This window comes from Sus scrofa, chromosome 18 (genome assembly GCF_000003025.6).
Source record: "Sus scrofa isolate TJ Tabasco breed Duroc chromosome 18, Sscrofa11.1, whole genome shotgun sequence".
NCBI lineage: Eukaryota > Metazoa > Chordata > Mammalia > Artiodactyla > Suidae > Sus > Sus scrofa.
The window spans coordinates 18,310,853-18,334,002 of NC_010460.4; the positions used below are offsets into that span (position 1 = coordinate 18,310,853).

Consider the following 23,150-nt stretch of genomic DNA (forward strand, 5'->3'; position numbering starts at 1 on the left):
CGCAGTGACCCTCCCTGACCCTCCCGGCACGAGTCTCTAGTCTCCTCTCTGTGCCCTCTCTTCTTGGTCCCGCATCTGCTGCTCAACCCAGTTCAGTTATTTTTGCCTCCGAAACACTGTGTCGAACCAGCACACTCTGCCAACACCCAGACTCATGTCCTGTGAACCCAAGGCCCCCGCAAACCTTGCAGGTTTCTCTTCAGAGCCTTTGTTTCACAGTCTCCCGACACAGCTCCTGGGGAGCCCTTCCCCAGAGTCACCTGCCTTTACCCTCTCAGCACAGCCCTTTACCTCCTGCCCTTGCACCTGCCACCACCCTGACCAACCCCCAGGCTGCCCTGCACGGAGCCCTGGGTCCAGCTGTGCACCGCCCGCCCGGCCCCTCTCCCTCCTCCCAGACACCTCCTTACGGGCTGTTCATTGTCCCTTCTGCCCCTTCCTGTGCTGTGGACATTTCCTCCAGTGTTCTTTGATCCCCTGTGCCCACCCAACTTGCTTTCGGTCACAACAGCCATCTCTCAGCTTTATATCTCAAGCATCCTCAGCTCCGGGACCCCCAAGTTGGCACTCCACTCCTGTCCCAATAACGGAAATTCCAACCCACCTCCCACTGTTCCAGGTGCTTTGTCGGCTACATTCATTTACTCGCTGTCTGCCTGGTCCTGGGTCCTTTGCTTCCATGTCTGCCAGTCTTGGCTCCTCTGCTCTGGCCTCACCCCTCTGCCCAGCTCTCCACCCTGCCCTTCCACCCAGTGATTCTCACCCGAGGATGCAGGACCCCCAAGGCTGACCTATCAGCAGCACCTTTTGGGAATGTTTTTGTGTTTTCTTTTTGCATTTTTTGGTTTTGGTTTTGTTCCGAGCAGAGCACTGCTCGCCCTCAGATGCTCCGATAGGCCTCCCTTGGGGTCCATGCCCACAGCCCCCCCTCGGGTGAAATCCCCCCCCCCCCCCTCGGGAAGAACCACTGCTGTGGAAGCGCAGCCTGCCTCCCTGGGCTGCACGCTCCCCTCCGCCTCTGGCCTCCAGTGGTTGCCACTGACACTTGTTCCTCAAAGGTCCCAGCACTGCCCCCACGTGACCCTGGCCCGGCACTGTCCTCTTGGAACCACCACACTCCCTTCTGTGTTTACTCACTGACCCCGACATGCCCCAAACCTCAGTCTGCATTGGAGCGCTGGATTTTTTTTTAAAACTCTCCTCCCCATGCCTATCCCTCCTGCCTCCATGCTTTATGGCCGTCAGGCACCGTGACAGGATCTCTGGTGCAAAAGCAAACCTGGTCATTCTCAGCACTTGCCACTGCCCTTTGCGTAGGTGACCCCTCCTTATTTCGGATCCTTGGCACAGTCCCTGCACAGCCTCTCTCCTGCTGTCCTCCTGTTCCTTTGTCTGTCTCCCCAAGGAGCCCAGTGCTCCCCTCCTGGCACCACCACACTCCCTCCGCCCTGACGCCTGCCATGGCCCAGCGCCCAGTCTGCATGAGAGGACCGTCCCGCTCACACACACCCACCCCTCTCCCCCTCCTTCATGACTCTCAGGAACTGGGGAATATCCTAGTCCAAATCTGGTCCTCCTTGGCACCCACCACTGTCCGTTTCCCCGCCTTCACCCCACACCAGACCCAGGACCCCGGGCCCCTGCAGAGCCTTGTCCCTTGGTCGTCCTGTCCCTCTGTGCTTCCCACCGAGCAGCCCTTTCCCCGCGTCCCTCCTGCAGCTACTGTCCTTTGTCCTCTCTGGGTGGGGTCACAGGTCTTCCCAATCCTGTCCTCAGCCTGTGGTCATCACCCAGCACTGGCTGTACAGTCGGCCTAGAAGTGCAGTTAAAGAAGATGCTTTTCTCATTGTCGAGAGTCGGGTCTCTCCTCATCCCATCTCCATTCCCATCACTCCCAGCTCTCTCCTCACATGCAGCACCCCGTCAACCCTGACCCCAATCTGGTCCCCAACCCATCCCCTCCCTGCTTCCATCTTGTCCCCACTGGACCCGTGTTAAAGAGCCTGGCCCGCAAAGTTCTACCCTTGCCACAACGTCCAAGGCTGTAGGAGCAGCCACTGCTCCCCACCCGCTGCCAGCACCCCCTCCCCACTCCTCCTTCCCCAAGCCCCTGCCCCCACTGGCTGGCCCCCACACGCTGACCTTCCTTCCCCTTGGCACCTCTGAGATCTGCCTGGATTCCTACCGGCCACTCCCTCTTCTTGTCGCTCCCCTGCCGGGTCCAGCCTGGCCTTCCACCTCTCCCACCCGCACCCTCCCTGGGGCCTCCCGTCACTGTCTGTCTCTGGCAGGTGACCCTCTCGTCGTGTCCCATCAGAGCCCCATGTGGACTTTCCTTCTGCGACCTTTCCTTCCTCAGGTCCCCTCTTTCTTCCCTTTGCCTCCCTGGCCCAGGGAAAGTGCCCTGCCTCTTCTCTGGGGCCCATGGTCTCATCTCAAGTCTCCCTAGTGCCCATCACTGAGTGGCTTTGGGGTCATCCCTTCTCCTCGTAGGGGTGCTCCCTCCTGTGACCTGCTCTCACAGCTCCCACTCTTCCTTCCCCTGCCCTGCCACGCTCTCCCCAAAACCATCTTCTGTCTCTCATCCAGGCCTTCAACTGGGACTAGTCCTGCCCTCCCTTTGGACTTGCTCCTACTCATCCTCCTCTCATCTCACCTTCCTTCCTTTTCTCTCTTCCCTTCTCATCAACCATTTCCCAGAGAACTTTACACCAGGCCCCCATTTCCCTTTCTTCTCCTTCCCGCCCCTCCACTGCTTCCATCTCTCCTCCCACGTGCCCGGGATGCACCCTGGCCCATCACCCTGCTCTGCCACTCCCGATGACATGATCTGCATCCACTTTTTGCCCTCCTTCGCCCTAGGCCACGATCCCCTCGTATACAGATTTTAGGATCCTCCTCTCAGTTTCCATCCCATTCTGTGTTGCCTGCTCTGTTCTTTCCTGGATCCAGCCTCTCAGACAAGAATCACTCATCCCCCAAGCCTCCACCATCCCACCCATTGCTCACGCCCTCTGTGCCCCTTTGCTGCTCAGGTTATCTTTACACACTAGGCTTTTGACACCCCCCTGCTTTTAAAGGTCCCCCTCCTCCCCTGCATCGGTCTCTCCACCTCACACTAGACCTGTACCCTTCCCAGTGACCCTGGAATAGCAGACACTCAGAATCGGTGACGGTTAGGAAATGTCAACTCCGCCTTGCTTCTCCCTCACTCCCCTGCCTAACTTTTAAGCATATCTGCTCCCCGCACTCTCGACTGCAAACGCATGAGTCCATCCCGGATCCCTGAGGTTTCCTGTTAGTGCTGTATCTGTAGGGTGCATCTTAATGTGCTCTGATGCCCACTTTTCTCAGTTTCACCTGAGAACCCCATTTGCTCCTGAGTCTTCTTTTCACCAGGTCTTCAAATGCCCAGGCCATTAGGTCTCTTCTCTGCACTGCATCATTACCATGTGGTCCCAGCATGACACATACTACCCCTCCTGCCCCCTGAGATCTGTCCAAGCCCCCAGGATAAGAGCTCCTCAGGCTGCCTTCCGCTTTCACCCCGAGGCCCTCATGCATCCAACGTTCGCTCCCTTCCTCTGCGATGCTCAATGCTCGTGCCTGTTTCTCTTCCCTTCCGCCCTCTGAGCACCTCTCCCACCATCTGTCAGTAAGGATGCGTGTTTTTATCTGTCAGCAGCCCTTATGTTCCCAGGCTGGCCAGCCTCTCTGTCTCCAGTGTGCTCTGCTCAGTCCCCCTGCTCTCCAGCTCCACCCAAAGCCCCAACCTTTCCAGGTGCCTCACATTGGAGGTCCTGGCCTCTCTGGGTCCTCCGTGACCTTTCCTCTCAAGCTGTCCCGACGTGTAGGGTGGGCCTCAGGCTCTACCCCCTCGTCCTCCCTCGCCCGGCCTACGCTCCTCTCCCAGCTCCCAGCCCATCTCACCCTCCCAGCGCGCCTTCCTCCCTCCCTGGGCCCACAGTTGGGGGCCCAGCTCCTAGCTTCTCCCCATCCCCTCTCCCTTCTCGCTCTTGGCCACCCCTCTCAGCACAGGGTGGTCTCAGATCCTCTCAACAAGCCTCTCCTGCCCCAGCTGCCCGCGCCATCGCTTCAACCTCCTCCCTCTCCTGGCCCGACGGCCCCCTGCTCTGCCGCACGCTCCTGCCCGCCCGCCCGCCCGCCCACCGGCGACGGTTCCCCTGACCTCTCCCTCCACGGCCCAGTGTCCAGCTGCCCCTGATGTGCTGCCCTCTGGCCCGCACGGCAGCACTTCCAGCCCCCGTCTGTGACCCCCCCACCCCAGCTGGCCTCGGCCGTCTCCCCTACTGGGCACTCCCTTCTTGACCCCCGCCTTCTGCTCACCCCAGTTCAGTCGTCTCTGCTTCAGAAGCGCTGCCCTGAAGCCACACGCCCAGGAGCCAGGCTGAGCCTTCCTCCCAGGCCCTGGGATGTCCCCGCCCCGGCCCGGGACCTTTCACGTTGCCATGCAGACCCCTGTCGCACACTCGTCTGACACAGCTCTCGGGGAGCCTGGGCTCTGACTCTCCTGCTTTGTCTTTTCACCACAGCACTGTCCCTTGTCCTCCCCTGCTGCCCCCGCGCCTCCAGCCCCACCCCGACACCATCGCACTCGGTCTGGACCCGCACAGCGCCCTGGGCGGCGCTCCCCCCCGACCCTCCACCCCCCCCCCAGCAGCCATCTCTCCCCCCACCCTCTCCTGCACGGCTGGCTCCTGTCTCCTCTGCCCCTTCCTTTGGTGTGGACGTGCCCTCCCGTGCTCTCTGCTCATGAACACACACCCAGCTTCCGTGCAGGCACCACTCCCACCTCCCTCAGCCTTACTTCTCAAGAGGCCTAAGCTCTGGGACACCTCACCTCCCACACACTGAGAGGACCCCAGCCCCTGCCCCATTACATTAGTCCTCTGTTGGCTGCGTCCATTTACTCGCTGTCTGCCTGGTCCTGGGTCCTTTGCTTCCATGTCTGCCAGTCTTGGCTCCTCTGCTCTGGCCTCACCCCTCTGCCCAGCTCTCCACCCTGCCCTTCCACCCAGTGATTCTCACCCGAGGATGCAGGACCCCCAAGGCTGACCTATCAGCAGCACCTTTTGGGAATGTTTTTGTGTTTTCTTTTTGCATTTTTTGGTTTTGGTTTTGTTCCGAGCAGAGCACTGCTCGCCCTCAGATGCTCCGATAGGCCTCCCTTGGGGTCCATGCCCACAGCCCCCCCTCGGGTGAAATCCACCCCCCCCCTCGGGAAGAACCACTGCTGTGGAAGCGCAGCCTGCCTCCCTGGGCTGCACGCTCCCCTCCGCCTCTGGCCTCCAGTGGTTGCCACTGACACTTGTTCCTCAAAGGTCCCAGCACTGCCCCCGCTGGGACAGTGATCCAGCCATCCCTTCTTGGAACCAACACAGTCCCTTCCATCTGCCATGCCCCAAACTCCAGCCTACTTTCCAGAGTTATCTTTTTCATTTTCTTAGGTCTGTCCTCCCTCTTAGTCAAAAATCATTGTTGAATGTGACTTTAATTCTTTTTACTTAAACTTCCTAAATCATCCCTTGTTCATTCCATACTTGTTTTCAAAGTGCTTCATGCTCACTGTGGTACAAAAGAACTTTGGAAATCTACTCATTTCAGCACTCATTCTCTTCCATATTTAATATTTTGAGGCATGGTCTAAACTTTTCCTCTCCTCCACCCTCGCCCCACACGCTTTCATTCCTCTCTTTATTTTTGGCCATACCCGTGGTATGCAAAAGGTCCCAGGCCAGGAATCAGACCCTCAGCACAGCCATGACAATGACAGATCCCTAACCTGCTAGGCCACCAGGGAACTCCTAATTTCTCTCTCGTTTCAATCTTGTTGAAAACATGAACCTTCCTTGAACTCAGCTATTAAAAAGTCCATATCCCTTAACCTTCTCTTAACCTGATTTCCCTCTCACTCCCGTTTAATATTTTCTGCTCTTTCATTAATACTTCATGTTTTAATTTTATATACTGTAGTAGGTTTGGCAAAATTCTCTGTCCAGCCACCTTAATTTACTCATCCTTTGCTGTTATCATGCTTTAGTTTTACTAGGCCCTGATTTTGTCATTGTCTCTGTATGTAATCCGTGCACTCTTCCTCTCCTTGTTCCTATTTTATTTCCATTTTATTATTGAGTACAAGGCCTTTTTTTTCTCATATTTGTTTCTTCTCATGGACTCTTTTAATCCTATATATAAGTCTGCTTTTGCATATCTGTTTTGGTACCTCTTTCTCTTCTCTGCCCTATTTACACCCTTGCCTCATCCCACCCTGTTCCATAATTTGTGCAGTGAATCTTGCACTGTAGTCCTTTCTACATAGTGAAAACTGGATGTGCAGTTTTCCTTGCCATTCCATGGCCCTCAGCTGAATTCCTCTTTATCCAGTCTTAACTTCTATGTCCTCTGCTTTGTTTGGACTTGGATTGAATGCACAGCTCCATCTATCTCTTCCAGTTTGCCTTTTGCTCATATTCCACTCTGCATGAAGTTCCCTTCTAACTTATTTCCATCCCACCTTCACTTTCTTCCGTACTGTTGGCCTGTCTTTAATCCTGTGTCCATTTCTGCCTTCAGTGAGGGTCTCCTTCTTGTGAAGCTGTTTTACCCTGTATTTCGTGTCTCTGACATGTTGTCTTATCCACACACTGCTCTTTTTACTTGGTTTCTATCACCTATGTTCTTCCTTGTGCCATTAGGTACAATTACGGTGCCAAACCTTGTTTCTTGGTATGTCATTCCTCAGTGATTTTTCCCATTTAAAGTGAAATTTTGCTTTTTTGCCCATTTTCTTCCCCTCCTTCTTTGCCCCATTCTACCTTTTATTAACCGTCCATATACTGAGTAGGTAGCATTCTCCTAACACTCACTGAGACCTTCCTCTTTGGTTCCTCTTCTTGTTCTCCATTCATTCCTCAATCCACTTCCATGTTTCTTCTTTCTTACATATTTTGCTGAATCGCTTTGGTTTTTCTATTTATTCTTTGGCAGAATCCCTGCAACTTGTGTTGTTTTGGGTCTGAACTTGTCTCAAACCTTTCTGCTGACTCTCCTGTTTAATGCAAACATGCTTTTCTAGATACTGTCCTTTTTATGTCTCGTTTTCATTTATCACTTTTATCTTCCCCTGTTCTTCCTTTAAGAAATGCCTCCCCACACAGTTCTCTGACTTTCTGACTCAACTGCCTTCAAGTACAAGCAATTTTCCTTTTCCTTCCTTTTCTTTCTTTTTTTGCTTTTTAGGGCCACACTCACAGCATATGGAAGGTCCCAGGCTAGGGGTCAAATTGGAGCTACAGCTGCCGCCTACACCACAGCCACAGCAACGCCGGATCAGAGCCGCATCTGCGACCTACACCACAACTCACAGCAATGCCAGATCCTTAACCTACTAAGTGAGGCCAGGGATCGAACCCAAAACCTCATGGTTCCTAGTCAGGTTCGTTTCCGCTGCGCCACAACAGGAACTCCTCTCCTTTCTTTAAAATATGCTGAATAACAGTTTTTGTTAGTAAATGCTCATGTTGTAGTTCTTAAATTTGAAAAAGCCCATAACCATCTTCCTTTAAAAAAATCCAACATATATTCTCAACCATCACAAAAATACTGTTATAAATTCTTTTAAGTATTTCTTAAAATATAAACCATTTTAAAGGCCAACTACATAATTATTTAATATAAAATTCATTCACTAGTGTGTATGTGTGTGGTATGGAATGATCCCATACTATAGCCGACAATTGCATTCTCCTTTTACATTGCATGGAATTAATGAAGGTTTCCCAAGAGAAATAAAAAAAAAATGCATATAACATTTTAAAAATGCAATATATAAATAAACTTTGGGGAAACATTTACTTACCAATTGTTGAACTGCTGGAGTTGTTCCACACATTTTGTAGGGAAGATGACAGGAATAATGCATAACACATTTAAACCCTTAGGCACAGGAAGTTAGCCTCTGGGGAGGAGAACTATGAGCCACAGCAGACATACCATCTCGGATAGACTTGTGCAGACTCAAAGCTTTGCTAGCACGAGAATGCTAACTCACTGTGCCAAGTTTCCCCAACATATGGTAACATACAGGTAACAACTTTTCATGTTAAGTATCTTAGTAATGTGACTAGATAGCTGGTGAAACATGCATTCCTCATTCTGATCTTTTTTGCCATTCACGCCCTGCATATTACAAACCCAGCCTAATTTCTACATCCCTTCTCTAACCAGCATCTTCCTTTCCTTTCCCTTGCCTCTTTTTTTTTTTACACAAGTCTTCACAGTTGCTTCTTTCACTGTCAGCGAGCCGTAATGTGATTCTGTAACTTCTCAGCAACCGAGCATCACACTTAAGAGGCCAATCTTCCGTAACTCCTTTTGAATATTTGCCCTGCCAGTTCTTAAACATTCTCCTCAGCTGGCACCCACAGACTCTGTTGGTGAATGCAGTGTTATTCTCTCAAGGTTCACCTCCTCATGATCACCAACCACTTCTCAACCAATAGCGTGCATTTGTCCTACTAGAAAAAGTATCCTATCCACACCTTCTGAAAGGTCAGTCAATGGTGATGTCTTTAAGGTTTCCACCAGTGGCTCCTTATCAGGATTTATCTTATTCCATCTCTTTCTAACCCTTCCTAACAGGCAGTCACTTCAAGCATAAATTTCCCACAAAGACTTCAAGAGTCAGCCTACCCAAGCCCTATTCTTTTGGGGGCTCCGGATCCTCTTCCATTCCGTACACAGTTCGGGGACCTGACGGTTCTGCTTGTCTTGCATTCACACTGATCTGTCTTGCCATTCCATCGACTCAGAACTGCTCTCCAATTCATGCAGTGCCCCTTTATTTACTTGCCATCCTCTCTATTTCCTTTTTCTTCTGTCATGACCTTTGGCCTAAGTATGGAGCAGTGGCCATTTCTCTCATCAGTATGACTGTTCAAATTATGCCTTTCCATCTGCAAGCTCTTCTGTTCCTTTTCTCCTTTCCCCCTTTCTCCTTTTGCTGCAAACTCTCTACATTTCCCCCAGTATTCCTTCTCCTTCCACTTATCATTCCAGTGACTCTCATCATTTTTCTGGATCTGTGCACTTTTGATATTCAGCACCCACAGTTCAAACTTCCTCCATTTTCCTTATTTCCCACACTCTGTACTGAAATTGGTTTCCACCCTCTATTGAGGCTGGACTCCCTAGGATTCCTGCTCTGATCCATTATCACATTTAATGGCTAACTTGTCATGCTACTGACTACACTGATGGCTTCCAAACTTGTTCCAGCACAGCTTTCTGGGCAGTAAGCCTCTTATTTAGCAATGTTCTCACCTCTTTCCTCAGCTGGTTGATATGTGGCATACCATCGTGTTCTTCGCTGAGCTTCTAGTTCTGATCCCTTTGTGTTCCTCATCCTGACCCTCTTTAATGCCCTTCCATGTTTAACATTTTGCAAAACTGCATTTTCTGTACCACAGCCTACATCCTACACTCCCTCTCCTTGCTTAGATTCCAGCCTCGATTTTTCTCCATGGTTTCCTTCTCTCTCCTTTTTAAAACACCTATCTCAGTAGTTTCTCTCACAGCCAGTCCGAACATAATAATTAATTTCTGAGCAGACTTTAGCGTATTTCAACAAGTCCTTCCTGACTTCTTTAGACTCTTTTCTCTGTCATATATATTGAATCTGTAATATTTTCAGCTTCCCTCTCTAATCATAGTGAGGGATTCACTAGTCTTCTCTTGAGGTATACTCCCACTCACTTACACCCAATACAGTTCGCCCTTTCACCAAATAAACTACCCACCCACATGCTCTAGTTGGTCATACCAGTGTCTTCCAGGTTGCTCTCAATGGCTTTTCATTAGAATTCATCCCAACTCCTCCTCCTAACCATCTTATCAACCAAACCTTTTAATTAAAATGTTCTATTCCCCCCAAATTCATAGCCTACTATCCCACTTCTCAACCTCATGCTATATTTAAGATTTTTTTTAAGAAATGAAACAATGCATAATTTAGACTTCTTCTGTACCATTTTAGAATCACTTACCTCTTCCTAAGAGAAAATCACTAAATAATTTGACATTTATCCTCATACATATTTTTACACTTTTTATAACTTTGAGGGCTTTAAATATATATATATATATATATCTCAATTCTTTAAAAAAAAGTTTTCTCATCAGGACTTTAATCTATTCATTCTAACTTCTATTCATTCATATGCAGGCCTTTACTTCTCTCTCATTATATACACCACTCATTGTAAGCTCCAAACCAAACATTTTTAACCAGTTAGACCCCTCCTGAGATCTGACAGATTGCTCTGTTCTAGGTTTCTTTAATTCATATCTTTTTTGCCTTTTGGCTCTTCTGACTACTAAGAACCTGTGCTCTCATCACTTAGATTAAAACCCCTCTCTTCTTTTGTATTCCATTATGCTCGACCATATTCATTTCAGTCTCATCCTATATCACAGCAAAGGATGCATTATTTTTTTGCTGAGGTTTACCTCCCTACTGATTCCCAACCATTCCTTAAGAAATGCAAATAGCCTTCTCTATAAACAGACTTAATTGGTCAATCCTGTGTTTCAAGATGACTAACAATGTCTTCTTAGGAGAATTCATTTTAATAAAACTCAAACTTCCCTATTAAGCAAGATTTTAATTAAAAAATGTTACCCACAGCATTAAGAGCTAGTTTACGCTCTAATTCCCATTTCTATCCAAGTCCTTGAAACTCCATTAGATATACCACTCATTACCATTGGGCTGTCCCATCCAATTTTAACATTTAAAGCCATTTTAAGATCTCTGTTCTGGGTCTCTTTATTACACACCTGATCTGTATTGCTCCCACTCCCTTTACTCTTAAGTCTTCTCTAGTCCATACAACAGGTCTTTATTCAGTTAACAAATTCTCTTTTTCTTCCTATTCCTTCATAATCTTGGCCTAAATATGGTAACATAACCCACCAGTTAATAGATACCATTCTTAAAATCATCCCTTCACATTTGCAGGAAGCTTCACTTTGCCTCCCATTCTTATTTTGCCCTAGAGAAACATGCTGCCTTGTCTTCTGTGTCTCTCCTTTCACCTTCTACCTACACACACACCTTGCCAGAGATTCAGCTGTCCCGTAAGGACAGGCGCTCCCCTTGTGTGGGGCACTCACTGCTCAGCCCCTGCCAGCTCCCCTTCGTGTCCTACTTGACTGCTTTTGTTTGTACTCTCAGTTCAGCATAAAATTCCCCAAGATTCCTGCCACTGGCCTGCCTCTTATGTCCATTCCACTTAGCCTACTTCTGACCTTTCACTGTATTGACCACACCCATTACTTCTATTATTTTTCCAAAACAGCATCCTGGAAGCAAAACTTCATACTCCAATCCTTACTTTGCTGCATTCTCGCCTCACTTTCTCTCCTTAATCATATACAACTCTGACACACTTCCAGATCCCATGTCCTGCTGTTGCCATTTAGCCCTCTTCAGCATCCTTCCATTTTCTACACTGCAAGTTCTGTACCATAGCCTGATTCACATGCGCCTTCTCCTTATTTAGCTTCCAACCTCCATCTTTTGCTCTTTCCTTCTTTGCTATTTTTGCATGCTAGTCTCCTCAGGTGTCTCTCTCACTTTCTGAAAATTCTAATACACTTCCTTAATTTCTGGGTGTATCTTAATGTCCCTCTCATAGGACATTCTTCCCAGTTCTCCTTTGGAGAGTCCCCTCATATATGGTAACCTTTCAGAGTAATGAATGCATATTCTGTTTGAGGTCTCCTCATCTCCTGATCCCTACCCTCTCCCTCGCTCAAAACCAATTTTCTACTCTTTAGATGAGCCTTTCCTTTGGATGACTTCTGTCCTCTTCCTTTTCATCATGGACTTCAGCCCGGGTATGGTGCCATATGCCTCCAGATGGTATCAGTGATAATATCTTTGCCAACATTAAGTGATACCACCTCACCTGGCAGCAGTTTTAACTTTGCTGTTTTACTCCTCTTTCTTTATTTTGCCTTATAAAAACTCTACCTTATATTCAGCATCCCTCCTTCATGCAGAGACTGTGTAGGGTACATATTATTCCCATAGATTCAGTAATCTCTCCCAGATAAATCAACACTTCATGATCAGCATTCACTGTTCCGACTCTGGACTGGACTCTAAGCTCCATGCCGCATAGTCTCTCTTCTACAAAACCTCCTGAACAGTTCCCTCAATTCATAACCTTGATTCTTATTTAGCTACATTCCCTTCTTCCTCCCTTTAAATGACTGTGATCTGGATGAACATAAAATCACTATTAAATTTCTTCTTCCCCCATGTCCCAGAATTTCTCCTTCTAACACTCTGCAGTGCCCTTACCCATTGGCCATGTTGCTTCCTGCCAGTTCCCTTCACATGGCCCTTTTCCTTTTATTAGACTCCACTCTCCCCTTATCTACTGTCCTTTGTTACAAGTCTCATCAGTTCTTCTCTAATTTTCAGCTAATCCTAGTATGACAACTTGCTAGCAAATAATTACTCTTTTTTCTTCTTTTTTTTTGTTTTTTGTTTTTAGGGCCTCACCCGCAGCATATGGAGGTTCCCAGGCTAGGGGTCCAATCGGAGCTATAGCTCCGGCCTATACCACAGCTACAACAATGCCAGATCCAAGCCACATCCGCCACCTGCACCACAGGTCACGGCAACATCAGATCCTTAACCCACTGATCAAGGCCAGGGATCAGACCCACAACCTCATGGGTCCTAGTCGGATTCATTTCCACTGCACCACGGCAGGAACTCCCAAAGAATTACTCTTAATCTGCCTTCCTATAAAGCAGTGGCTCTCAAATTGCAGTTTGTTAAAATTCAAACTGCTGGACCCCATCTTGAATTTCTGATTCAGGAGGTCTAGTGGGGCCAAAGAATTTATATTTCTAACAAATTCCTAGGCAGTGCTGATATAACACATTTTAAGAAGCATTGCAATAAACTTTCCCCTCAACCATGCCCTTTAAAAATTTCCCACCAAGGCATCAAGAGCAGGTCTACTTCTGACTATCACTTCTTTTCAGGGCTTTATTTCTCTCCCATTATGTAGACTAGTCATTGCAGCCTGGCTTACATCCAGCATACTGAGCAGTTAGGCCCATCCTCCAATCTGACTGGCTTCCCATTCCATTGTGGGAATCTTTTTGGTTTTTGTTCTTACCAGGCTACCTACTCAGAGTCACTGCCTAGTCTATACAGTGCTCCTCCAGCTTTACCCTCCTTCTTCTGTGTCTTTTAGCTCAGTCAGTACCTATAATTCTTCAGATGTCATTCTTTTAATCTGGGGGCCCCTGTAACGTTGCTCTCGCACTCCTTTCTCCTGTTGCCTGTCTTGCCTAAAGAAATACACTCCCTTATCTTCAGGCTCTTTTCTTCCTTAAGCTGCCATCGCCATCATTAAGGTGCATTCAGTCTCCTCCAGATCAGCACTCCCTGGCCAGGTCCTCTCCCCAGGAGCTGTGTCTCACTTTCAGAAATCTCCCCATGAGAGTAAATTCTAAGGAGAACTGTCTTGTGGCATTTGCATGGTATTGTTTGCCTTCCCACATCTTGATTACATATACTGTCCTTTCATCTCTCTGCACATGGAAATGACAATTGAAGTTTTAGTCTTGAGTTGGATTTAGAACATGGTTCCTGGGAGTTCCTGTCATGGCTTAGTGGTTAACGAATCCGACTAGGAACCATGAGGTTGCGGGTTCGATCCTTGGCCTTGCTCAGTGGGTTGAGGATCTGGCATTGCTGTGAGCTGTGGTGTAGGTTGCAGACACGGCTCAGATCCTGCGTTGCTGTGGGTCTGGTGTAGACTGGCGGCTACAGTTCCGACTGGACCCCTAGCCTGGGAACCTCCATATGCCGCGGGAGCGGCCCTAGAAAAGACAAAAAAAAAAAAAAAAAAAAAAAAGCATGGTTCCTTAGCCAAGCATCTGCCAGTATTAGTCAATCAACTATCCACAGACCAGTTACTCAGAGATTTGTCCTGGTGTCTGTCTATCACAGTTCATCTTAATCCATCTCCTTCTAATCCTGCTAACTAAAACTTTCCACTACTTTTCAGGCCCTGTTCTTCTCCCATTGTATATACTACTCTTCAGAGTCTGGCATTAAGACTCATCATTTGACCAGATAAACCCGTGATAAGATCTTACAAGACTTCCCATTCTGGGAAACTGTATCCCTTATCTTACCTGTCCATGCCACACCACCTGCTCTCAGCCACTTGTCATGTGGATCTTTCCTTTATGTAGTTTCCAGTCTCTCTCTCTCCTTTCTCATTTAACCATGACCTTGGGTACAAGTACAGTGCCCTATCCCTCCTGCCAGTACCTGCCAGTCTTCAAATGACCCCATGTCCTCTACAGGCTCTTCCATTCTTTTCCTTGATTGACCCTAGAGAAACTCCTCTGTTGCCCATAGTCACGTGTTTTTTCAGCTACCATCTTAGATCATTTCTCCTGCATCAGGTAGTGTTTTGTTTCAACTTCCTTGTTTTCCATACACTGTTCTGAACACATTTGCATTCTCAGTTCAGTACAGACCTTACAGGATTCCTGCCACTGGCCATGGCTCAGATCCATCCCATTTAGATGCTTTAATATGTTACTCTATTGGTCATACTTGTTGCTTCAGCTATCATTTGAGCAGAGTCCCCGATTCAGTCGGCGAGGCACTCCCTCACTAACACCAGCTCTTTCTCACTGGCCACTTCCTCTTCACATCCTCTCTCCTTCTTTGGTTGGAATCTAGCTTAGCTCCATCTCTCTGCCTAATAAGCAGCTCTGCCCTTTTCCACCATTCCTCATCCTGGCCCTCCTTCATGCCCTTCCCTGTGCACAGCTTTTATTCAGCACTTCAGCTTCAGCCCCCCTATCTTCCGTTGTGACGCTCCTAGTTTCCATCTTCTCCCTCTCTCCTCTCCTTGATATTTTTCTACACGTCTCCCCAGGAAACGTCTGTCACTTTTAGCCATGGCAGCAGAGCTGCTAAGAGCAACCAGTGTACCCTCTGCACCTTGCAGCAGTCTGCAGTATCTTAGCTGCCCAGCACCCTTTCATTTCCCATCTGTCTGCAGAAGGAAAGGATGCAAGACACTGCTCTTCAGATGCATTTCCCTCCAAATCTTCACCCATTCCCCATCTAATACAATAATCTGTTCTGTGGCCAAACTATCTACTCATGCCCTCTAAGGAGTCAAACCCAATATGTCTAAAGTTGCCAGCCAGAAGTTTTTATCAGCAACTTCCTTATAAACTTTCCTATCACTCAAGTACCTTAGCAATTTCCTTCCAAACAGGTATTTCAAGAGCTCATCTCCTACTGCCTCCCACTCAGGTCCTCGCCCCTCACACTGCCTGGAAACTGCTCAGAGCTAGAAGGTCTTTACATCCAAGTGGGACCAGTTAAGACTGTTCTGAGCTGACAAGATTCCCCATGCAAAGCCTTTATGCCACATTTGCTCTGTCTTATATGCTCGCCACTGTACAGTATTTCCTTTTCTTTGCCTCCAACCTTTTTTCTTTCTTTTATTCCATCAGGACTTTTGGCCCAGGAATGCTGCCTTATCCTTCCAGTTAATGTCTCATTCCTTAGTGGCTCCTTTCTGTCTGAGGGCAACTTTAGTCTTGCTTTTCTGTACCTTTCTTCTTTCTCCCCATATTTGTTCTAGAAAAAAACCTTATCTTCAGCATCCCACCTGCCACGTGTGTAGCATTTTCCCCAGGAGCCACATACTCCTCATTTTTGGCACTGCTCACCTAGCTTTCATCTGCCTTGACTTCCCATACGCTGTACTGCATCCATTCCTTCTCCTTTCGGTCCAGACCTGCAGGGAGCCTGTGTTTCAGGCCTGTCCCTCCTGCCCTCTCTCTGATCTTTTGCCACACTGACCACATCCTTTTCTGTAACTGTTATTCCAGCAAAACTTGCTGGAACTTTCTTATGACCCCACTTCTTTAGTCAGTCTTCACTCCAGTGGTTGAGACCTGGCAGCTCCTTACCAGATTTCCCTCTTTGCACGGCTGCACCCCAGCCTCATTCCCACAGCGCACCCCTTTCTTAGCTTCTGGCATCCATCTTTTTTTCTCTGATTCCGTGGGTTTGGGTTTTTCCTCAAACCCATAGAATTTCCTCAGTAGTTCTCCAATTTTCAGTCAGTCCTCACAAACCAAGCCTCATTTCTAAGAACAACTTAAATGTCGATCTCCAGGGCATTCCTCCTCTTGTTCCCTTGGTTTTCTGCCTTGCTTTGCTCAGGAAGCTCTCGTGTGTATGTTCTGGCAGTGGACTTAGTGCTCTCTTGCTCTGAACAGCTCTCTCCGCCCCTCTCCTCACCTCCCAGTCTCAGTCATCCTCTGTCACAACACTGGGAGGTTGCTGCCAATGGCCTTAGGGTCCCTATAACCTCTCGCTGTATGAACCAAGCCATGTAACTGAAAATTTGCCACAGAAGTTTCAGGAACATCATCTCTATTAATACCATTACTCTGTGCTTCCTTAATCCATCCCTCCTCCTCACCGACTCACACATAAGTGTCTTCTGTCTTTACTTAAACATAAAATGCACCCAGTTCGCCCAGTCTGTGATCCACCCCTGTGGCTGATGATCTGTCCTTATTCCTTTTCCTCATTTGTCTGTAGCTTCCATGAACAAACCAGGGTTCTTATCATCTCTGATCACTCAGCCTCTGTCCCCCTTCTCCACTTGTATTTGATCATGACCTTTGTCCCGACCATCATCCCGTTGTCTTTCATTGTTAAAAAATACCCATTAGGGTTTGCATTCATTTCCACTTCTTTCTTCCTCCTCCCCCTGTCCTCCTGCAGAAAACCCCACCTTAATGTAACCCAAATCATTCTTTTATCAACCCCCTACTGCACTGAAAAAGATTCTGTCATCTTGATAGGTACATTCTGTCCCATATGGGGCAGCCCGTCCCCGTTGCCTGTTTTTCAGTACACTCCAGTCAGTTCATTTGCTCTCTGAGGTCAGACCTGTTCTTCATAGGATTCCTACTGCGGCTTTAATGATCTCTAACGTTTCAGTCTCTCGACTGCCTCTCAGCTCACCAGAGCTGCTCAAAAATATCTCATCGCCTTCATTTGAAATTCGTTCCTATACACATTCTCCTCTCAGCATCTATATATTAGCATCTCTTTAACTGCTTTAAATTACACCATGGCCTTTCTGGCCTCTGTCCTTTAAATTGTGTACCTTTCTCTGCTTGCCAAAGTTCTTTTGCATCTTTTGAGATCCAATTAAATTGTGACATCCTTTCAAATTTTTTTATGATTTTCTCAGGCTGTTGTTAACCCTGCACTCCCACAGCACTCTATTAAAATTTGTATTAAAGAAACTATAATATTGAATTGTAATGTCATAGGAATATATAGGTAGATCGATCTCTCTGTCTCTGTCTCTCCCTCCCTCCCTCCTTCTCTCTCTCTTATTCGGCTCCCAGACAATCAGCTGTTGGGAAAGAGGTCATGTCTCAGTCATCTTTTTATCTAAGGGTCTGGTACCTTCATTTATACCTTTACATTGTAAAGGTACTGACATGTTCTACAATTTTGGATGGAGGGGAGGGAGTTTCAAGTCAAGCGTGAGCAAATGAAAGTCCCACTGTCCAACCTGCCATAATGGTCTTTACATCTCTATCTGTTCTTTCCTGTCTTTGCCTGACCCCCAAGTAACTTTCTAACTCCACAGTTTCATATATTTTTTTAAAACCAATAAGCCTTTTCCAGACCATGAATTAGACCCTAAGTGCCTTTCTTTCATCCATGATTAATAATCTCCTTCAAACAGGTCAGAAAATCCTGTTTCCTTTATCAAGGCTTCATTTTCCTTCATTTCTTATTACGTCTGTCATTATCTCAAAACACAGAGCTGCCCGCTTGCTTTTCTGATGTGAGGCAGAACTTCATTACTGACTTACTCGCTGTAGGTTGAAAGTTGACAAAAAGCAAGTTCATTCTAGTGACCTGTGACCCATTGTTGGTCCACAGTCTACAGATATTGTGAGAATACCTGTAAAGACATTGAGACTCTGATGGGTTTGGTCGGCATTAATGAACTGCATGCTTTTCACCATGCATACTTTATGCTTTGTCAGCTCCTAAAGTAGTGGTTCTTAATGTTTTGACAGGCCTGGCAAAAAGCCACTTAGAAAGTATCTTCCCTGCTGCTCCCCTAATCTGTGGTCAGATGCTCTACCACTGAGCTAAACCCCCTGCTCTCCTAATCTGAATATGAAAACGGAGTTTTGCCCATGATGTCTTTTCTGTATTATTCTGACTTGCAGTAGGGAGATTTTTCAAGTCCAGCCTAAAGGCTTCTTTCAAGAACTACAACCCTGGAAAATGGCCTCCATGTATTTTGCTTGATAATTCAGAACACAGAGCCCAGGGCAGATGGGGCTTCCTAGGCGGTGATGGAAGGCAGCATGCCAGCCACGGTACCACCACTGCCTCGGCCCCAGGTCACTGATGGAAACTGCCTGTGCTGTCCTCTGACACAGGCTCCCCTGCTCTTTCTCCCCCAGCCGCAGGCACCTTTAGCTGCACCATGAAGTTCACTGTCCGGGACTGCGACCCTGACACAGGGGTGCCAGCTGAGGAGGGGTATGATGATGAGTACGTGGTGAGTCTCCCCTGCACAGACTCACCTTGACCCTTAGCACCACTCAGTGACTCCCGTCTGGAGAGAACATTGTTCTATGAACATTCGACGTGAACCCATGGGATTTTATCCGTCTCGCACAGATTAGAGCTGAGGAGGACCAGGGCTAATCCTCCTCTGCGATGCGAGTGTATCAGGCCAAAAAGAACTGGGATTTACCACTTCCTGGCTGATGAAAACGAAATTCACCCTTTGTAATCGATTTATAATAGGGATAATTAAGGGCTGAAAATAATTGAAAGTATTGGGATTTGGGCGTTTTTTGATTGTTGTTCAGCAGCTTTTAGTTTGCTTATTATGCAGCCACATCATGGACTGAAAAGCGTTCACAGAATGCGGGGCAAGTCTTAAAAATACCTGCCTGTTAGTGAATTCAAAGTTCCAAAGGCCCTGTACGGCCTGAACTCCATGGTTAACGTGGCAGCACGACGGCTCTGCACCCCAGGGCTACAGATGTTGATCTCAGGAGAGCTCCTGCCAGATGACCTGTTTGTTGGTTTCCTTTGCTAGACTTACCCACACTACAGAACATAAACTAGTTTGGTAGTAGAGTTTTCCCTAGGCTCCAGCAAAGGATGTAACACAGGATGATAAAACCAAATTAACTAGTCCGCACCTTTGTTTGGTACTGAAAGGACCTTCATTTTCTGACCCTGCCTGTTACCCATTAGCTAGAAGATCTTGAAGTGACTGTGTCTGACCACATTCAGAAGGTCCTGAAGCCTAACTTTGCTGCTGCCTGGGAAGAGGTGGGAGACACCTTTGAGAAAGAGGAGACCTTTGCCCTCAGTTCTACCAAAACTCTTGAAGGTGAGCCTGGTAGCACTCTAATACCCAGTAGGCAGATTTGTTTTCCCAGAAGGACTCCCTTCTCTTTAAACACCTCGTAAACTGTATCCCTTAAAAGGCTAGAACCCTGTCAGCATCATCGGATTCAGTCAGCCGCTTTCCAGTCTGGTAGCCCCCGGCCACACACTGCCACCAGCCCCATGCACCCCCAGCTCCCAGCACAAACCAGCGCAGAGGCAGATCCCTAGCTGACCTTCCCTGATACTGTTGCATCAATCTTCTCAACACAGAAGCTGTCAGCAACATCATCACATTTCTGGGCATGCAGCCATGCGAGAGGTCAGACAAAGTACCTGAGAACAAGAATTCCCATGCCCTCTATTTGGCAGGTAAGAAACTTTCATCTGATTTCCCCCTAATTTTGTTGCAAAATACGACAGGAAGGGACGCACATGGGCATCTCACCCCCTGCTCCTGTCGCATTGTCCCATCACATGAGTTACAGTTGAAGCCTCATCAAAATGAGTAATTCGTTTTAGCAGTTTAATTTGCATACTACTCTTGGATTGTTCTTTTAAGCTGTATATTTGGCCCCAAACACTTAATTCTTTCCTACAGACAGATACCAATTGCTCATGCCCTTTAATTACTCCTTATCCCTATTATCAAATACCTTCTATGTACCTGGTATTATGGGAATATAAAAAATTATTTAGAATTTATATGTAGAATTCAATTCCCACCATAATCACAAATCTCTAGAAAAGCTAAACTAAAGTAATAGAAAGGAGATGCAGGCAGAGCATGATACATTTTGTTATTTGGGGCTTTTTTTGAGTTCTTAACATGGTTCTCCTCACTTGTTTTCCCCTCAGGTGTATACAGAGGTGGCTGTGATTTATTGGTGAGGTCCAGGCTGGCCTTAGCAGATGGGGTGACCATGCAGGTGACTGTCAGAAGCAAAGAGGGAACACCTGTAGATGTTATCTTGGCTTCTGTCGGATAAGGTCTTTACTGGGCGAGATGAACTTGATGCACCCTTCACTGTCAGGGGGCTTTCGGGCTAGCAGCATGAGTTTCCCAGAATCATAATTTTAAAGATTAATCACTTTGGAAAAGCAAATTAAATATTTGGCCCTGAGCCAGCAGATCAAGCATATCTGTCCTTGAGCATGTCTTTTTGTTGTTGTTCCCTTTTCTTTTGATTATACTTGGTCAGCTTTGGTATGATAGTACAGCTTTGGGTGATCTTGAAAATCAAATAATATCCTATACCCAGCTGCTTAACTTCATTATATTCTTTAATTTACTGTGTAGCTGAAAGCTCCTGGCAATGTTGGAAAGCTTTTATCCCAGAGGGGTGGTGGGGGAGGGGGAGCCAGAGTCCACTTTTGTCAAAATTCGTTTTTATTCATAGAAAATAAACACTTATTCCAGTTTCCGTTGTTATACTTGAAGTTGCTAATAAAAAAAAAAAGAATTTAAAATTACCACTTAATACTCTTGTTTTAACTGAGACAATGAAACTGTAGCTTAAAAAAAAAGTATTCAGCACCATTTGCTCCTAGGCCTTTCAGACTTTGTTCTCAGGGTTTCTGGAACTTTCCTGTCTGTAAAGTACAGGAATTGCTGAGCTACATGAGGAACCCTCTCTGGGACAACCAACAAGAAGTTAAGCCATCAGTGTACATTCGGCCTGGGAACGTGGACTGTACAGCGATCCCTCCTCTCGGCTTGAGCTCAGGAGGGACATGCTTCTAAGCACCGAGGTATGAAGAGTGCGACTGTTATTAGCTGCAAAGATCGCTTCTAACAGCAAATAACAGTAAATCTCTGGCACGAATGCTCCTGTCCTTAATGGCCTGTGATTTTTAGGAAATTCTGTAATTAGTTTGGATTTAGTTCAGTTTATTCAGAAATGAAAAATGTTTAATAAGGTTAAACTATTCTACCAGAGTAAGTGTCTGCCGGTTTAGTATCCTTATAAAATACACATATATCATACATGTAGGTAAAGCACAGTCTTAACGTATACTTAAAATACTGCATTATTAAAACCAAAATCTAACAAAATGTCTACAGTTAGAAGCAGCTAATGAAACTAAATCCAAAGTTACGACAAGGGAGAATCACTCTCACTTGAAGCTGTGTGTCACTTAGAGAACTTACAGCCCCTCAAGGAGGGGTGAGGGCGGCACCTCCTCCTTCTTTGCCATAGGTGACTCCAGTCAGGGTTGGGACAGAAATTAGCATTTCTAAATATTTCACAAAAGTCCAGAGAAGCGTTTCAAAGACTATGCAAAAATGTCTTTCTGCATCAGTGAATAGGAGCGCTCATCAGAATTTCCTAACAACACCAAGGCTACCGCAAGTCCAGCCACTTGAGCAAATGTCAAAGGAATGGGAGGTGGACTGTCAGGTCCCCCTTAGAGCTTATGCTGGCTTTTTACTATATGCTGTTCACCAGCGTGAGTCAGGTGGACTTTTGTGAGAGAGAGTGTTCGGTGGCCAGGACCTCTTTTGGGCATGTCTTCCTAAGTGGAATACACAATAGATAAGGGAACAGGGGCAGTAATACAGGGAGGCTACTCTTTCCAGCTCAGAAGGAGTTGATGAAGCCCATATATGCATTCAAGAAGCCCATGGGATCCTCTAGCTGTGGATAGTGGCTAATGTGGTCATCCAGAATCGACACTGTGGACCGCGGCAGCGTTTTCCTAGTGGAAGAGAACAGCATGTAGGTGAACTTGAGGCTGGAGGCAGGGGAGGGATCTAAGCCAGTGGGCAGCCCTCCTCGTACACGCCCCTGCAGACGCACCACACTGGAAAGAACCAACCAAGAGCTTATTCACCTGCTACTCTGGAATTGTAGCTTAGGCAGATAAACTTGCCAGTTCTATTTATGGCGTATACGGATGAGTTTTTCAATGTTTGTATTCACAACAGACAACAACTTGAAACTATAGCACGTATGCAACACATGTCAGAGCAGGATGACCTCCAGCTCCTTAGGGAAGTGTGAGCCACTCAGCAACTCACTGTCCAAGGAAAGATAGCAAAAGACCATGCTTAAATAACCTGAGGAGATGAGAGAGAGTATTTTGTTTAAACCTAAATGCAAGCCATTTACTCCTAGGTTGTGTCTCCTAGGCCATGGGAAGGTTGGGAACACTTAGGTGACACAGTCAGTCAAGAGCTCATATTCTGACACCTGCGGAGTACGGACCTAGAAAGAGTAACAAGCTGAGAAGGCCCTTTCCCACTGCTCGTCCCCCCTTGCAGTCTCCTTAGCTGAGGCTGATGAGTTCACTTTACAATCAGACTAAAGCAAACATTTCTTAAAACATATCCACTTCCATTCCTTGGTTCACATGATAGCTTTTTCTTACCTGTACCTCTCGGAATACGTAGTAACCATGATAGTGCACAGACTGTATAAACCCAGACTGCAGAACTGAGTTTCTTGATCTTTACATTATGTGACAGTAAGATTCCCCAACTCATCCTTTTATTATGTGTTTCCTAGGTGAACAGCCAAGAGGGCAGAGGCAGAGGCTAGAGCCATAGCCCTTAGCAGGGCTGAGGGACGAGGACTGTTCACCACTGTCGGGATAAGGTTTGAGG

At 47.0% G+C, this 23,150-nt stretch overlaps 2 protein-coding genes and 1 long non-coding RNA gene across 10 annotated transcripts in view; 2 read left to right on the forward strand and 1 right to left on the reverse strand.

Moving 5' to 3' along the window:
- The window catches only part of COPG2 (coatomer protein complex subunit gamma 2), a 122,159-nt gene extending 101,475 nt beyond the window's left edge, over nucleotides 1-20,684 (forward strand). The window contains 4 exon segments of the mRNA NM_001246238.2: nucleotides 18,601-18,698; nucleotides 19,409-19,547; nucleotides 19,817-19,915; nucleotides 20,402-20,684. Of these exon segments, the coding sequence (NP_001233167.1) occupies nucleotides 18,601-18,698; nucleotides 19,409-19,547; nucleotides 19,817-19,915; nucleotides 20,402-20,532 (467 nt within the window). The 3' untranslated portion in view covers nucleotides 20,533-20,684.
- On the forward strand, nucleotides 776-13,272 carry LOC110257546. Its single transcript, XR_002340306.1, has 2 exons — nucleotides 776-1,058; nucleotides 5,343-13,272. It is a non-coding gene; the product is annotated as an uncharacterized LOC110257546 (long non-coding RNA).
- Nucleotides 8,274-23,150, reverse strand: part of MEST (mesoderm specific transcript) — a 39,530-nt gene continuing 24,653 nt past the window's right edge. For 5 of the 8 annotated variants that reach the window (XM_021078440.1, XM_005673160.3, XM_005673161.3 and 2 more), the window contains exon 12: nucleotides 20,702-22,243. In XM_021078440.1, the coding sequence (XP_020934099.1) occupies nucleotides 22,126-22,243 (118 nt within the window). In that variant the 3' untranslated portion in view covers nucleotides 20,702-22,125. 8 annotated transcript variants of the gene reach the window in all.